At 42.4% G+C, this 18,371-nt stretch overlaps 1 protein-coding gene across 4 annotated transcripts in view; it reads left to right on the forward strand.

Annotated features, from left to right (window-relative positions):
* MAP2K3 (mitogen-activated protein kinase kinase 3) overlaps positions 1-18,371 on the forward strand; it is a 436,357-nt gene that overhangs the window by 324,612 nt on the left and 93,374 nt on the right. For all 4 annotated transcript variants that reach the window (XM_086940864.1, XM_086940865.1, XM_086940868.1 and 1 more), the window contains one exon: positions 12,605-12,724. In XM_086940864.1, coding sequence (XP_086796990.1) covers positions 12,605-12,724 — 120 coding nt within the window. The remainder of the gene's footprint in view (positions 1-12,604; positions 12,725-18,371) is intronic.

Genomic DNA, 18,371 nt, shown 5'->3' on the forward strand with positions numbered 1-18,371 from the left:
CCTAGCGGCATTTCCTCTTCATCCTCCTGATCGCAAATCCTAACCTGTCTCTTTCCTAGCCCTGCATGGCATTTTAGAAAGTTGTTTCCCAGTCGTCCCTTTCCTTCTACCTCTGCTAAGACTTCATTCTCATTTAGTAGGCGGATTCCTTCTTTCTGTAGCTCGTTTACTGCCTTTTCAATCGTGTCTTTTACCAGGTTTGAGTATAGTGTGATTCTAGTGATCTCTTTTCCTTCTCTATTTTGTATAAAGCCCACTCCCCTAATGTCGCTCGTTCCTATCACTTTCAGCTTCTGGCATTTGGAGAAGCCTTGCAGGAGTTGAGACCTATTTAGGGGCCGCCTTTTTCCTACCTTTTTTCCCCCTAGCCTTAGCGGGATCTGTTCAAGGTAAAGATTCATATTTACTTTTTCAACTTTCCTTGCTCTGCTGGGAACAGGGGGTTCATTCGATTCTGCCTTTTCTGGGTGGATTTTGGGTCTGTTCACTCTCACCTCGCGTGTTACCCAAGCTTCTAGATTTCCTCCCAGTTTCTTCTCCCCCCCCTTAGGCTGGCCTATGTGTTTGTTATCAACTGTGTTCTTCTGGGGTTTGGGAGTGTTGTGTGGCCCTACACTTTTCCCCTGGAACTTTGTTCTATTCCATTTTGGGATACTCATCTGCTGGTAGGGACCCTTTATTTCTTTTCCTGTAATCCTTTCTGCCTCTTCCGTCATCACTACTTCCTCCAAGGAGGGACACACCATCCTTGCTGGTTTTGTTCCTGCGCTTCTTACTTTATTTCTTGGCCCACGTCTTGTCTTCTGAGCCCTTCTTATTATCCTCATTGGCCACTTTGAGATATATATCTGGTGGCCCTCATTGGGTTGTATATCAGTTTGGGGTTCCATATCAGTTCGGGGCGGAACCTCATTCCTCGGTACAGGATCATGGTTAGAGATTTTACCTGCCATAGAAGATGTGTGCCCAATTCCCTTGGGATTTTTTATGGTTTCACCCTGTGCCTGTTCTAGGGGTTCCGGATCAGGGGTTTGTCTTATTATGTTTGGCATATGTGATTTAATCCCCCGCAGCTCCCCTTCTATACTAGCAAGATATGTTTTCTGAGTTTTTAGAATAGAGTTATTTGACAAAGTGACCTCTAAGAGGCCTTGCAAGGTTCTTTGTAGCATTAACATTAAGTCCAGCATTGAAGTAGCTGTCAAAGATGACAGATCACGGTTAGGTTCATGGTTTAGTTCAGATGTTTTATCCAATTCGGCACAGTGTCTTGGACTGATATTTTCAGTTTCCACTGGGCATTCATTTTGGCTCCTATTCTGACTTGACTTTTTACTCTGGGGTGTTTTTGTTCCTTTCTCCGTTCCAACCCCAGGGTTTGGACTCTTTGATGGGACCGGGCTGTCCAAAGATCCTCCCTCTACTTCATAGGAGAAGGATAGACGTGGTGATGATGACAGCCGAGGCGAGGTTAGGCCCCCCTGATCTAGTAGAAGCTGTAGCGATTGATTAGCCAAATTAAAAGAGTTGGACACATGTATCTCCAAGGGAAGGGAGGCACCTGCACTCTTCTTACCCTCTAGGCTTCCATTCAGGGAAGCCACTTTACTTGTTGTAGTGTCTTTGTCTTTTACCGGTGTAAACACCTTTTTAAAGTGCTTCCCCATAAACTCCTTTATTGAGTTTGACGCTGCACTGCCCGGGGTTTTGGCCGTCGCCTTTGGTTTTTTGGCTCCTTTCTTTTTAGCTTTCGGAGTTATTTCAACGCACTCACTGCTCTCTTCCAAATAGCCTGGACTAATTGCATTTGTGGTATTTGCAGCATTAAGTCTTGGTCTCAAATTGTGTTCCATCTGTTTTTTCATTTTTTTCGTAGCCATTTTTGTCTTTCTCCCAGCACTATTGTGGTTTGCCGAGGCTAGGTCTCTGATTGGGGTGAAGTCTGCAGGATATTTACAAGTGCCTGCTGGGCCAAAAGATCTGCCCTGTAGAATGTCTTTGCTTGAGGGTTTGCAGCAGTCCTATCACCCTATATTATTCATTTATTCAAACGGCTCACCAGGTCAGGGTAAGCCAAAGTCAGGGTAAACAGGGTACAATGCGGTGTTAAGTTCCACACTTTCACTGCCTCGCCGTTTCCACACTTACCTCTGTGTGCCTGTGGGATTTAAGCTTTAAGCCATGCCGTGCCCTGCGTCCAGTGATTATATTGGGACCCAGGAGGCCCCCTCCAGGCTGTCAGTAGGCTTCTTTCCTCCTTTCGGTGAGCACAGGGCGTGCTCCTGCTTCTCCTGCTTCCTTCCTGGTGTACTCAGGAGTCTGTTCGCGGCACTTCCCGGTAATTTCGGGTAATTCCCGGTATTTCGCGGCACTTACGGCGGCCACGGCACTCACGGCGGCCACGGCAGCCACGGCAGCCGCAGGGTTCCTTGTTCCCTCTCCCTCACCCTCCGCTCTGCTTCCTGCGTCTGACGTCAGGCGGGGGGAGGGCGGTACTACGGGACGATCGGCTCAACGCAGGCAGGGCAGGCAGGCAGCGTAATCCGTCACTGAGCAAAACAGAGCACACAGAGGTTTTGTGGCCATTATATTCGAATTCCTCACCTGATAGAATGTTACCACATGATTTACACGATGAGCATGGAAAAGTTCCTTTTAAGGGGTGATTAGTCAGGATTGAACGTTGAGTAAAGGTGTCATTTTTGGTGTTCTTGGCGAATCGAGAATGGACAATAAACTCTTTTATATTTTTATTTCTCCTATGTGCGAAAATCGGTTTCATCAATTTTTGGTCATTCGTGCAGTTACTGTTTAATATATGCCAATTGGAGTTTATGACATGTCTTACTTTTTCATTTATTGTTGAGTGCCTTGTAATACAGACTATTTGGTCATTGGGTTTGGTGGGTTTTGTTTTTAGAAGGCAGTCTCTGTCATAGTATCGCGCTCGTTTATAGGATTCCCTTATTAATCGGTGGGGGTAACCTCTCTCGATAAACTTAGTCCGCATTACTGCTGCTTGTTTGTCGAAATCTCTTACATTTGTACAGTTACGTCTAACGCGTAGGAACTGTGAGAATGGGATACTATTTTTTTGGGTACGTGGATGAAAGCTTTGGTAATGAAGTAAAGTATTTCTTGCTGTGGGCTTTATGTGAAGATCTACTTCTAAAGTCCCAGCATGGTCTAAAATTTCTATGTCTAGAAATTCGACTTTTGTGTTACTGACGTGAGAGGTAAAGTTAAGATTAGGATTAGCTCCATTTATCCATTCAAGGAATTCTACTAGAGTTTCTCTCCCATCAGTCCAGATAAAGAAGATGTCATCAATGTATCTGGACCAATGGGAGATAGACTCATAAAAGGGTGCAACCTCGTTATGTACAAATTCTTTTTCAAATGATGCCATAAAAATATTAGCTATGGATGGGGCCACTGAAGCACCCATGCTTACACCTTTTATTTGACGATATAAATGATTTCCAAATTCAAAAACATTCTCTGTTAGTACAATTTCGAGGCATGCAAGCAGGAATCCTTTCGGGCAGGGGATTTGGTGTAGATCAATAAACCAACTAGTGGTTTTTAGTGCGTCGGTAAGGGGGATGTTACTATATAGAGACTCCACGTCCATTGTGACCAATAGATCATTATTTGAATTGAAAGAAATTCCTTCAATCTTCTGTATTATATGACCTGTGTCCCGAATGTAAGATTCTATTTTAGGGACAAAAGGGCGTAGATAATTATCAACATATTTGGAAAGTGGCTCAGTAGCTGTACCTATTGTGGAGACTATGGGTCTGTAAGGGGGGTTGTTGGCATCCTTATGGATCTTTGGTAGACCATAAATGCACGCAATTTTTCCTTGGTTATGATTCAGATAGTCAAATTCTTTCGCATTGATGAAACCATCTTCTAGGGCAGATTTAGTTAGGGACATAATTCTTTTCGATAGATTACTTGTAGAATGACCTTTGAGGGGGACATAGAAAATAGGGTCATTTAACATTTTAAGCATGTTTACTTCATATTCTGAGGTATCAACAATAACAATTCCTCCACCTTTATCGCATCCTTTGATGGTAAGGTCTTTATTGTTGGACAGAGATATTAGGGCCTGATGTTCTTCTTTATCTAAATTATAAATAGGTTTGGGAATATATCTGAGGGCTTGATCCAATTTTCTTAGTACTACTAATTCAAAAGTGGCAACTTCAGGTCCCAGTTGTTCGAGACCTGGACAAAAAGTAGAAGGGAGGCAGAGTGGTTTGATGAAGGAACTGTCTTCATCTGTTGGTATATTTAAAGCAAAGAATTTTTTTAGGCGGATTTTACGAAAAAAAGCAATGATATCACAGTGAAGTTCAAACAAATTTATGGTAGAATGTGGGACATATGATAGTCCTTTGGATAGTAGGTTTGTACTGTGATTATCTAGCTCTATCTTAGTTAGGTTGAAGATTGGGATTATGTCCCTTGCTTCCAATATTGTCTGCTTCTCGTTTCTCTCACAAATTGCGGTTCTTCCTGTTGGTAGTGGTGTTGAGGTTGGTAGTTGCCTCTCGACTGGCCCTGGAAATGTACTCTGGGGCGTCCCCGTCCCCCTCTGCGGTTCCCTAAAAAAGGCTGTCTGCGAGTGCCTCTATTCGGGGTTTGATTGTAAAGTGTTTCAGGGTCGTAGTATCCTTCATTGCTTTCATTTTCAGAATCAGAGGTTTCTGAAAAAGTATTTACTCGCTGGTTCTGTGGTTGATTTTCTCTAGTGTCAGTAGAGTAATGATTTTGTTGATAAAAGTCAGGTCTTAAGTAAGGATATGTATTTTCAATAGTAGCATATCTCTTATCTTTCATCAGTTTATCGTTTTTCCTTTTTTCTAGATAGCTTGTAAATGATTCTATTTCTTTATTGCATTCCTCTATCTTCTTCATGGCTTCTTCTATGTTGCCTATTCTTTTCAGTTTGGATTCTAATTCTTCTACTTCAGACCTTACTTCTGCAGCTAATTCCTTTGCGGTCTCTACGATGAGCATCATCAGATCCCTGGAGCATCTGCTGGCTATTCTGCTCCATTTATCCAGAAAGGCCTTGTGTTGGACAAATAAGCCGGGGATATTTCTTACTCTTAGGCCCATGGGAATAATACCCAGCCTAAGGTAGGCCAGCATAAATTCCCCATGTGCCTCAATTCTTTTTAATTTCTTTTTTAGATCTAAAAGTTTTTTTGTGTCATCGTTGTGTAAATTGGAGTTTGAAGAAGAGGCACCAAAGGAGGATGGTATACCTACCAGTGTTTCAAATTCTTCGTCTGTGAAACCGAAGGTTTTTTGAAGTGCCATATTGATATTAGTGTGGGAAATGGTATAGGGATGGAAGTAGGTAGATGGATTTCTACAAGGAAATGACAAGAGGGAACAGAATGATATGTTGGTTTGATAAAAGGGAGACAGAAACTGAAAAGAATAGGCAACATAGAAGAAGCCATGAAGAAGATAGAGGAATGCAATAAAGAAATAGAATCATTTACAAGCTATCTAGAAAAAAGGAAAAACGATAAACTGATGAAAGATAAGAGATATGCTACTATTGAAAATACATATCCTTACTTAAGACCTGACTTTTATCAACAAAATCATTACTCTACTGACACTAGAGAAAATCAACCACAGAACCAGCGAGTAAATACTTTTTCAGAAACCTCTGATTCTGAAAATGAAAGCAATGAAGGATACTACGACCCTGAAACACTTTACAATCAAACCCCGAATAGAGGCACTCGCAGACAGCCTTTTTTAGGGAACCGCAGAGGGGGACGGGGACGCCCCAGAGTACATTTCCAGGGCCAGTCGAGAGGCAACTACCAACCTCAACACCACTACCAACAGGAAGAACCGCAATTTGTGAGAGAAACGAGAAGCAGACAATATTGGAAGCAAGGGACATAATCCCAATCTTCAACCTAACTAAGATAGAGCTAGATAATCACAGTACAAACCTACTATCCAAAGGACTATCATATGTCCCACATTCTACCATAAATTTGTTTGAACTTCACTGTGATATCATTGCTTTTTTTCGTAAAATCCGCCTAAAAAAATTCTTTGCTTTAAATATACCAACAGATGAAGACAGTTCCTTCATCAAACCACTCTGCCTCCCTTCTACTTTTTGTCCAGGTCTCGAACAACTGGGACCTGAAGTTGCCACTTTTGAATTAGTAGTACTAAGAAAATTGGATCAAGCCCTCAGATATATTCCCAAACCTATTTATAATTTAGATAAAGAAGAACATCAGGCCCTAATATCTCTGTCCAACAATAAAGACCTTACCATCAAAGGATGCGATAAAGGTGGAGGAATTGTTATTGTTGATACCTCAGAATATGAAGTAAACATGCTTAAAATGTTAAATGACCCTATTTTCTATGTCCCCCTCAAAGGTCATTCTACAAGTAATCTATCGAAAAGAATTATGTCCCTAACTAAATCTGCCCTAGAAGATGGTTTCATCAATGCGAAAGAATTTGACTATCTGAATCATAACCAAGGAAAAATTGCGTGCATTTATGGTCTACCAAAGATCCATAAGGATGCCAACAACCCCCCTTACAGACCCATAGTCTCCACAATAGGTACAGCTACTGAGCCACTTTCCAAATATGTTGATAATTATCTACGCCCTTTTGTCCCTAAAATAGAATCTTACATTCGGGACACAGGTCATATAATACAGAAGATTGAAGGAATTTCTTTCAATTCAAATAATGATCTATTGGTCACAATGGACGTGGAGTCTCTATATAGTAACATCCCCCTTACCGACGCACTAAAAACCACTAGTTGGTTTATTGATCTACACCAAATCCCCTGCCCGAAAGGATTCCTGCTTGCATGCCTCGAAATTGTACTAACAGAGAATGTTTTTGAATTTGGAAATCATTTATATCGTCAAATAAAAGGTGTAAGCATGGGTGCTTCAGTGGCCCCATCCATAGCTAATATTTTTATGGCATCATTTGAAAAAGAATTTGTACATAACGAGGTTGCACCCTTTTATGAGTCTATCTCCCATTGGTCCAGATACATTGATGACATCTTCTTTATCTGGACTGATGGGAGAGAAACTCTAGTAGAATTCCTTGAATGGATAAATGGAGCTAATCCTAATCTTAACTTTACCTCTCACGTCAGTAACACAAAAGTCGAATTTCTAGACATAGAAATTTTAGACCATGCTGGGACTTTAGAAGTAGATCTTCACATAAAGCCCACAGCAAGAAATACTTTACTTCATTACCAAAGCTTTCATCCACGTACCCAAAAAAATAGTATCCCATTCTCACAGTTCCTACGCGTTAGACGTAACTGTACAAATGTAAGAGATTTCGACAAACAAGCAGCAGTAATGCGGACTAAGTTTATCGAGAGAGGTTACCCCCACCGATTAATAAGGGAATCCTATAAACGAGCGCGATACTATGACAGAGACTGCCTTCTAAAAACAAAACCCACCAAACCCAATGACCAAATAGTCTGTATTACAAGGCACTCAACAATAAATGAAAAAGTAAGACATGTCATAAACTCCAATTGGCATATATTAAACAGTAACTGCACGAATGACCAAAAATTGATGAAACCGATTTTCGCACATAGGAGAAATAAAAATATAAAAGAGTTTATTGTCCATTCTCGATTCGCCAAGAACACCAAAAATGACACCTTTACTCAACGTTCAATCCTGACTAATCACCCCTTAAAAGGAACTTTTCCATGCTCATCGTGTAAATCATGTGGTAACATTCTATCAGGTGAGGAATTCGAATATAATGGCCACAAAACCAAAGCACAGGAAATGTGGAACTGCAAAACAAGCAATGTCATATACTTCATTCAATGTCCTTGTCCCCAAGGATATGTTGGTGAGACCTCAAGAGCAATTCAGACACGCTTGAACGAACATCGTTCAGCGATAAAAACCAAAAAAACTGCATGCCCAATGGTTAAACATTTCCTAGATAAAGGTCACCATGCCGATGAGTTCAAATGGAGGATCTTAGAAAAAATCCATGTCCCAGAATCAAAAGGAGGCATGTCCATTCGAAAGAAAAGAGAAGTTTTTTGGATTTTTGTTTTTAATTCTTTCCGACAGGGCCTGAATAGTGAAATCCCGTGGGAAAACGCAATAATTTAAAACACACTCCCTCTTCCACCTCTGTCTGAGCACTCCAAATTAAAAGATGAAACAGTCCCTCTTGAATGATACATCTCTGCATGATATAATACCAAGTTCCGACATGCATTGAGACCTTTTTGTACCCTCCATCTTCCGACATGTTAGAGACATAAATGACAAAACTTTAGAAAATCTTCCCGACCTGTACACTTAATTTTGCAATAACCTTTACAAATAAAATAATTTTTGCTGACCCCATCTCTAAATTTAATGATCTAAATATAAATATAATATACTAACCTCCCTATTTTTCCTTTCCCCAAAAACCCCCCCCCCCCACACCCAAATGGTAAAGATGTAAAATTAATAACTATTAATCATCATTCCACCCTTGTCAAATATATAACTGAATTACTTGTCACTTCTAAAATAGAACAACAGATACATATTATGCGCTATTTTAACCAATGCCACCTTCGTTTACACCAAAGTAACCTTCGATGTGAGCGCAATAAATAAACACCCTATTGGGCTATAGTTCACAAAAATTCGCCGTTTCTTACTCCGTTTACCATCGTCTTTAGTTTCTTACCATATGCCTTATTTATAATGTGATACGGTACCAAACCCCCAGGGGTACTGATCTATAAATCGAATACAATAATAGCCTTTTTTAAAAAGAAAATCTAACTTAATTCATTTTTTTAAGCAATGAACTATGCGCCAATATATAAAATGAATCATTTGTCTAATTTCGCCACTCTCAAGGGATAAAAGTAATTATGAATCACTTATCCATTTTTTTCACCTCGAACAACAAATATGTTGAAATCAATTCAGATCTCAACCCTGACTGATGTCTGCCGGAATATTTATTTTTATCTTAAACATGGAAATCACACCCGGCTTGTGGGTATTACCCACCAATACTGCCCCTTGTTTACATAAAAGCAACCTATCAAAACGAGGAATACACACTCGACTTGTATGTAATATCCACCAATGCTGCCCCCTGTTTACATCATAACAACCTATCATGTGAGCGCAATGAAACATCCATCCAATGGGATGAAAGCTCACTAAACTCCGCTTCTCCCAAAATTTCACAACTTCACCAACTCCGCTAACTTCGCGCCAAAACGGGAAGAAGAAATCAATTACAAATTTAAAACAGGTGCAAGTATTTTTTCAATAATCACGCGACCGCATTAAGACGTATATATACGCCTTTGAACAGGCACTCGACCATCATTTGTTGCCGTGTTCATCACCCGACGAGACGTACCGCCCGCCACCGGACATAAAGAGCCCTGCCAATTATCATTAGGTAAGACTCCGTTTGGAAACCCTGAGAAACTAAATATCAAGATTTAAAGATAGTAAATTATTCTACCCTTTAACTTAAACATACCATTCTACTTATTTTAGGCAGGGAGATCTTTTAATCTTCTGAACACCACTTCACAGATGATCAAGAAATTGCCCATATTTTGGAAAATAGAAAAGAGGAATAACCAACATTTTTGGTAAGACCTTGGATGATATTAAAAAAGGTAGAATTTATTTTAAATAATGAATAGCAACACTTATAATGCACTCTTGATGTGCTTATTCTATAGGTTTAAGACTATATCAAAGAAGAATATAGATCACAACAAAGATCAAGTCTAACCTAACCTCTGAAAAGAAATAACTAAAATATAATAGGTAAGAGTAAAATACCGCCATCCTGGATACGGAGAACTTTTATTGTTCTTTACATCAGCAACTTTCTATGCCCTATGTGAATTAAGAGCATATTAACACAAATGAATAGATAACATATTTCCCTTTATTTTCTCTTCTACTCACCATAATAAAGATCCAGAATCTAGATCTTCAAGACTGTTCCCTATCAGGATCCATCTACACTAAAGGGTTCCGGTTGGCGGGCTTATAACCTTTTAGACATCTATAGAATCAGGTAAAAGACAATGGATACTATGGACTACAGAATAGGGCAACTACCCTCGTACTCTAGCAAAGCATCTATGTGACTCAATCTATTTTTGTCCTTAGCTATATCATAATCGACACCGATAAAAGAGAATTCGAACATTTAATTTTAACCAACTATCCTCCGCTGTTATCTCCATCTAGTAAGTATAAGTTTTACCCAGGGATGAACTTTGTTTTCTGTTATGCCAGATTGAAAAATCATAACTTTAATCCTCCTTTTTTATAAAATGGCTCTTATTTGAGATTAAGGCACCATAACTCCATCTATTTAGGCTCCCTGATCTCTCATTGAATTTGCAGTACATATTGCAAATAATTGGAACTGCACTTTAGTAATATTAAACAAGTGCCCAGTACTTACACTGGTTTCATCATGATTCTTAATAATAATCCTTACTCCCCTCTCATTTGTTTACAAAACTCCAATCTTCACAAGGAAATGACAAGACAAACGCGACTTATAATATTGTGTTTTTAAACCTACAGCTGCTATATAAAAAACTGTCTCTCCTTTTTTTAAAAAATAAATAACAGTTAGTTACATGTTTTATATGTTTTATATAAATAAGAAATGATATAATTGTATGTTCTATATATATCTCCACTTATAGATATTGTGTGGTTGCTCCTGGAAGAAGGCGCTGGCCGCCGAAACGCGCGTAGAGATTGAACCTCCATGCCACCTAGTCAATATAAATTTTTATGTTTTGTTAAGTGTCAAATTGTGATTGTCAACTGTACTATGAGATTTTTATTGCTATTTTGTGTCATATAATGAACCTTTTTTACCTGTGTTAACTAATTAATAAAACTGTGTTTTTTAGCAGCTGTAGTCCATGTGTATATGTCTTTCTGACCTTAAAATTACTCACTGTGTTTAATTGCCTAGGTTGTTATTTTTCAAATATGTTCTTTTCCCTGACCTAGGAATTACGAAATGTAATTCTTCAGGGGGTCCTTGTTACATATGCAAAAGCCTTTTTAAAGAGACATGGTTTTACTTTTTTAATGCAGCCAGATTTGCCCAACACTATAGGGCCGATTCACAAAGGTAAACTGAGACGAAAGACTATCTTTACCACATTCGATATTTACAAAGGGCATTTACGAGTAGTAAAGTTAGACTTTTGTCTTGTTTTGGTCCCAGTTAAACTTAAGACCAAAACTTAAGTTGAACTGAGACAAAAGCTGAACTTTTTTTTTTTTTTTGTGCAGAGTTTTATAGAGCACAAACTTGACCCGAACCGAATAGGGTATCAGAGCGCTTTACATAGCACTAGTTACGTTACATGAGGACACACATTCATTTTTGTTAGGCACGGGGAGATGAAGTAATTTGCTCAGAGTCACAGGATGTTTGGCGTAGTCCTCGTAAATGCCCTTTTGAGTATACCAAAAGTCGTAAAGGGAGGCTTTCATTTCAATTTCCCTTTGTGAACGGGGCCCTCTGTGATTAACCTACCTCCATGTGACTTGTGATTGAATCTGATCTGGCAGGTCACATTTACGTTGCTGGATCTCAGCATTGGGCAGCATGTATCATTTGGGAAAAAGAGCCTCAGAGGGACCGCTTTATAAAGAGTCTGCTCTGACTTACTTTTGTAGTACTCCTAGCTTAATCCTCCATCCCAGGAGCAGGCCAGGAGCACTCTTTGCTCATAGCTGTAAATCAGATGTACACCAGGAGACTACAAGAGCAAATATGACCTACTCTTACAAATCTTTGTAAATCGGGGTTTTATGCTTTCATTTACGGTCTAACTTTGTTTTGAAAACAGTGCAGAGATTTTTTTACTTTATACTTTTAGAGTGCCTCAATGACTTACTTCAGGGTGTCGGCTGAACTGTTTTAAAATGTACTGCTTTGTTCCCCCGGAAGAGTCACTCACTGTGTTAGTTTCATGGAATAGGTGGGTTTGGAGGCCACTTTTGAGCCTTGTTAAATATGAATTTGTGGCTAAAATTAGATTCCCAACATTAATGCTTGGATTAGTGTTGCTGTCGGATAAATCTCAGATTCCCCTTCTAATCATCGTTTAGTATAACTCACCCCTCCCTGTTTGAGTTCTGTTGAACTGATATGCATTTGTATGTGTGCTCACGCTAGAACTTGGTCCATATAAGTGAATGATTGCTTGCAGAACCGTTGAGATATTAATGTACTGAAATTTCATAGATTAAACTTGGAAGATCAACCATGCTAACTTCTAATTACCTTCAAAATATGCATAGAGATGTCCCTTAATGCCAATATAGTGAAGACATCCAGGCCTGCTGGTTTGAATATCTTCTAGGATGTCCACAGCCTCAGTGGAGAAGACCAGCTCTGTTCAGTAGCGACATTCTTGTAGACTATGATAATTATGCGCTGCTGTGCTAAGGATCCTTCAATTTCCATCTAGTCTCACTGTGGATTCTTACATTTTCAGAGAATCCGGGCAACAGTAAACACCGAGGAACAGAAGAGGCTGGTTATGGACCTGGACATTTCCATGAGGACCGTTGACTGCTTCTACACAGTAACCTTTTATGGGGCGCTCTTCAGAGAGGTAACTACGTCAGGGAATTGGAGGGAAGCCAAACTGACCTTTTACAGAGTGTGGCTCGGAATAGTAGAAGCACCATCCTGATGCACTGCCACACAACATCGCCCAAAAAGAACAATTTACAATCCCAATCTGATGTAACCCGTCTCCACCAGGCTTTCCAGTTCCTTTCTTTGGCTCCACTTTCTTTCCGAATAATCTTTTATTTATTATCTCAAGTTCACATTCAAAATAGTCTTGCAGAATTGAAAGTAGAAAGTGGTCTCAGAGATTGTAGATAATGTTAGAAAAAATTAAATGGACTGATGGGCCTGTTACAGTGATCAGAGTGCAACTTGCATGTGACTGGTTTGATTAATGACTGGGCTGATTTGGAAATCTTTAACTTATAACTTATTAAAATGAGCACAAATGAAATGGGATATAGTAACATCTATATTTACAGAACTTTCTGTAGATTCGCTTGCACTACTTCCTCTCTTCTATGAGCCTCCTTGAACTTTGTTGAATTCAAAATTATTTTTATGTATGCTTTGGTATGATATTATAATGTGTGACTCAATATTAATTGCCACCGTAATGCAGTGGCAATTATTGCAGAATTGTGTGTCTTGAATGCCCACAATTGGATTTAATTACTACCATTAGGCACAGAATTCCCAAAATATGTCAAGAATTAACCCTATACTCTCAGATTCACCATTGGGCTATGGATGACCACAGTAGACCTAGAATTGCCACCGTTTTGCCAGGGTCATTAGGCCAGCACTGGGCAGCTTTATGCTGAGGGTGTCCACAATAATTCAAAAATTACAGCTATTATACCTTTGGTGGGCACCACTGTGCTGTAAATGTTCACATGTTAAGAATGGCCGTCATCTAATAAGGTCTAGTATTGTACCAGTGCAAGATATCATGGACGCCCTCAAAACACCAGAAATTACCAGCATTATTCCTGCATTGTGTCATGGATGCCCTGAAATTTCCAGGAATTACCACCATTGTGCTATGGCCAACATTTTACCAGTGGGGACATCATAAAATGGATGCCCACTAGTATAACAAAAAAGAAAAACGTTATTTAATATTTTTAAATAATATTCATCTTTTGTGGAAAGACCGTTTTCTCCAAACTCAATACATTCTGTATAGATGCAGAAATCATTTTTTTGCCCAAAAACATTTTATGCATTGTTTTGGAATGTTTGGGGCCCAATGTATGTCAACTAGTAAACCATATGGTTTTTTACCAGATGTGCTTCACGCATACTCTATATTTGTACAGTTGTCTACATCACATTTTTAGAATCGGCTGGTGCATTTCCTATACAGTAGCAGCTGGTAGGGAACGGTAACGGGGCGGAGGGGTCATGGGGGTAGATATAAAAAAGAAACTCACCTACTCGTTGCGCCAGTCGCCAGCCGGCATATTTCCTCCACAAAGGAACCAAGCACCCAGTCTCCCAGCCAATCACAGCGCTGCAAAGCAGCATTGTGATTGCTCTGAGTGCTGTGGTTCAGTGCTCAGACAGGGAATGGGAGCCTGGACATGTTCTTTATCCAGGTTGTAATGCAGCCTGGGTGGAGAACATGCCAAGTTCGAAAGTTGGCCAGACCGAGATGGCTGGCCAAACCTACATGCACACTTAAGGTGCAGCAACCATGCATCCCTGTGATGTGTGTAGCTCAGCCACGCCACGCCGCTTCAACTGGAAGCTCAATTAAAAAAATAAAATGATCACTGAGAGTTATTATAATTTTTTTTGTATTAAGCTTTCAGTTGTAGCAGTGGGGCGACGCTTCTCTGCCTTAGCAGAGGAGCCACCGCTGTTCCTATAGTAGTGAGAGACAGCGGCTCCCACCCACCCAGTGAGTGCACATCAAAGAAAACACACATATCCAGTTCCGCCCATAACCACCTGACCTGGGAGATCAGCCAGTGTATGTCCCCTCTATAATAGGGATGCATGAAGTAGATCCCATATGCTTTTAGGTCTCAAATTGTTTGGTAAGGGTTTTGATTGACATTACTTTAGATCATGCTGTTTACCCTGCACTGGATGGTAGAGATAGGGTCCTGTCCCCAGTGCATGCAACTTGTCTTTTGGGTAGTACTAAGGATATTTTTCTATATTTCCTAACCTTTTTTGGTATTTCATGTATGAAGCTCAATAGTGCCATCAATGGAGAATGTGTTATCTCTAGGGCTGTCCTATCCAATAGATTACTGAATATGGCTATCCTGTTATGACTCCAGCTGGACAGTGCAAATGCAGGTGCATAAAGTCTGTGAATGTGTGTCCTACACTCTCTCCCCTCACCCGCATTGTTGGTAGATGGCATCTTGTCACAAACCCCTATCCGTAAAATGTTTTAGGCGTGGGATAGACCAGTGCAGGAATTTGTAACGTACTGTCCTCTGTATGCTGTTCGCTGATATCTCCCTGGTCTGCTTACTGCAAACTTTTTCAGTTATCATCAGTCGGTGCGCATAGGTCCCTTTCCCAGATTCTTCTGACTCCCAATGGACATCGCAGCTCAACGGTTTAACATTTTCTCTAGTCAACACTGTGGGATGCATCTTCGGAAGGGCAGATATAGGCTTGTGCTAGGAGCTCTTGTGGGAATGTAGTGAATGCATTTGTGCTATTGGTGGAGCAAATGTTTCTAGCAATATATATTGTCATTCCGAAAACATGTCATCCAATTTGTGCCATTCTGATGGACCTGGAGATTCCTCACCTTTTAAAATAACGCTAGGCACCAGACTTAATCTGGGAAAGCTTTCAGCATTGCCCTTGTCCACCGGTCGGTGTTGTCGTGTGGTTCTACATCAACCTCGTTTTGCCCCATAAGTGACGTCTGGAGCAACATGTAAGTAATACCCAAGCTCACTGACGTCAGTTCCTTTCTTTCTGTATCTTCATATGTGCATCTGGAGCTAGCTCCTACTTTTTGTCTCCAGTGAATAGTTTTTTAGGTCTCACACCTGGCGACGCAATGTGAAGCGCTGTCGCCAGCGAGACTTATTGTCAGCGACTTGGCTTTCAAGGGCTCTCAAGGTAGACAGGAGGCACGCGCAGGCTGCAGGCCGGCCGGACTGGAAATGTGAACGCACGCGTTCACCACGCGCAGTCACGCACTGTGCCCATCTCTTGTCTCCCTTGCAAGCCTCATGCAGTTACTTTCACTTTCTCTCCCCCTCCGCCTTCGACTCCACTGACCGTCAATGCCCACCGAAGTGCTCCTTTCCGCTATCACAGCACACCAGCACAATTGCATTTTACTCGCGCCTCTAAGACCGGCTCCCCGGCCCGACCAAGCCCCCCGCCAAGAGGAAACGTGGGTACTGTACGTGAGCGCCCAGAAAGCTCCGGAAATAAACGTGGACACTGTGCCTTCATCGGCACAACCACTTACTGCCCGCTCAGTCGTGCACCCCCTCATGTAAGAGCTCAGCCACTCCCCGACAAAAACGCAAACAAACGGAGAATTCCCTTCTCACCCGGTCAGCGGGGGGAACTCCTCAACAGCAGCTGGCTTCGGCGCGCCTCCGGAGCACTCCAGCTCCTCTGCCAGTACGATGCGGGGCTCTCCCCTTAGTCATGGGAGCCCGCACTGCTATCTGCCGCTCTTCACCCGGGCCCCTCCTGAGACCCGGAACTTCAGCTCCCACACTTACACGCGCCGCCACTGGGCACGAGCCGCGGATACCGCACATGCGTGAGCCCTCCCAGATCTCCCCCTCCCTTCCCCGATGTATCTAGTTTAACCCCCTATTTCCAGCTTGTTTCAAATAGCTATCGCATGTCTTTCAGGCACTGATTGCTATGAGGACGAAGTTGCTGCATGGTCGGTAAAACTGATAAAAGGTTTACACAGTCTCCCTTAGCCACGTCTAGTGCTCCATCCATGTGGGAAATGGATGTGAGGTGAATTCGGAGTTGCAGGCAGAGAGCAGAGTGTATGTTGGGGCTGTATGTGTGAGCTTGTTTCACTGCATATAGGAATTCATCTATGATGGCTGACAAAATGGATAATTTAAGTGATCATGCTTCGGTTCTTTGTGTCTCAGGAGAAGGCAATCAACCTCCTCCGGCCGTCTGTGTTCCCTGCGCCCTGTTTGAACTTGTACCCCAGGGCGTGTGTATTCCCAGAGGCACCGGCCCCCTCACACAAAAAATATTATTGGAGAGGATGTGTATTGTCTGCGGCCTGCGTGGACCCCCGTCGGCCCCCCAAGAGGAAGCCCTGATAATGGCGTCTGGACAGGGCCCCAGTGTCCACCCCTCCTCCCGGCACTCTTCAGCCTGCGCCCCGCCGCGAGGGGTTCACACCTGCACGCCTGGATCAGCCGGGGGTCCCCCCTGGCCCTCCTCCCGGTATAAGAGGCCTATGGGTGGCAGGCAGCCCCAGACCAGCGCACACCATACAAGGAAGGCGACCCCTGCACATGAGCATCGGAATAAGGATGGAAGAGGGCCTGGAATGAGCAGCATGGCGGCAGATGTGGGGGGCAAGCGGTGCGCCCCGGGCCTCAGGGAGGTGTACTCGGGCTGCTGGAGCGCCCCCCCGGCGGGCTCCACGGGAGCCTCCCGCATGGCTTCACTACAGGTAGGGTCACCCGTCTGCTGGAAGTCCCAGCCTCCCGCCCAGGGACTTGGCTATCGATTGTGCATCGGGTGAAGTGTCACTGGGGCTCAGAGCAGAGAGAAGTCTACTGCACCCCGAGCATTGGTAATTTTACTAACAAACAAGCTTGTTAGGGGATGTCCCTTTCACATGCAAGCGCCAGGGCCCTTACTACTCGCTGCTTCCGCTGCCCTCAGAAACACTTGAATGTGGTGCCTCGGATTTGCCAGATTAGAGCATGGCAGTCTTCTCTGAAAATATGCTATAGCGCCGGGACACTCCCAGGAGCATCTGTGCGCTTCATAAACCTGTCTTCTTCATCATATCAGAGTTCCAGTATTCTTTGACCCTGCGGTTCCACCTCACTCCTCCGCTGCCCCCATCACCCTCTGGCTTGTCCATCAGCACTCCAGCCCCCCTCAACCGTCCCTGACCCTCACCTCTCTCCCCACCTCCGGGTTCTCCCCTGCTTTTTGGTGTCTCTCCATCCTGAAGGACCCTCACCCCCCCCCCCCCCCACCCCCCATTCCACCCACTACTCCAGAGGCCTACTGCCCGAGCACCCTGCCTACCCCTCACTCCCCCAGTGTCCCTGACTTTCCACTCTCCCTCACCCACCCAATATCACTCACCCCTCCCTATCCCTCAGCCCAGATTCCCCCCTCCCTCTATGGCTTACTTTCTTCAGCATCCTTCCTGCTTCCAGAATTTCTCACCCTCCACTTCCATTCGCCCCTCCCGCGCATTTACACAAGTTTGAGCTATTGACATTGCAAATGACAATGCCTTTTATTTTTGTTTTCGTTACGCGAGTTTGAGCTATTAACATTGCAAATGACAATGCCTTTTATTTTTTTTTTCGTTTTTAAAAGATAAATAAAAGGCAGTGTCATTTACAATGTTAATAGCTTAAACTCGGGTAAATGCGAGGCCTATTGCATTGCAAATGCTTGTTTTTTTCTCTGAAAACATGCTTTTTCCAGTGTTTGAGGAAACATGTCCCCTCCTAAAACCACAT

Source organism: Lissotriton vulgaris, chromosome 10, assembly GCF_964263255.1.
Source record: "Lissotriton vulgaris chromosome 10, aLisVul1.2, whole genome shotgun sequence".
NCBI classification, from domain to species: domain Eukaryota; kingdom Metazoa; phylum Chordata; class Amphibia; order Caudata; family Salamandridae; genus Lissotriton; species Lissotriton vulgaris.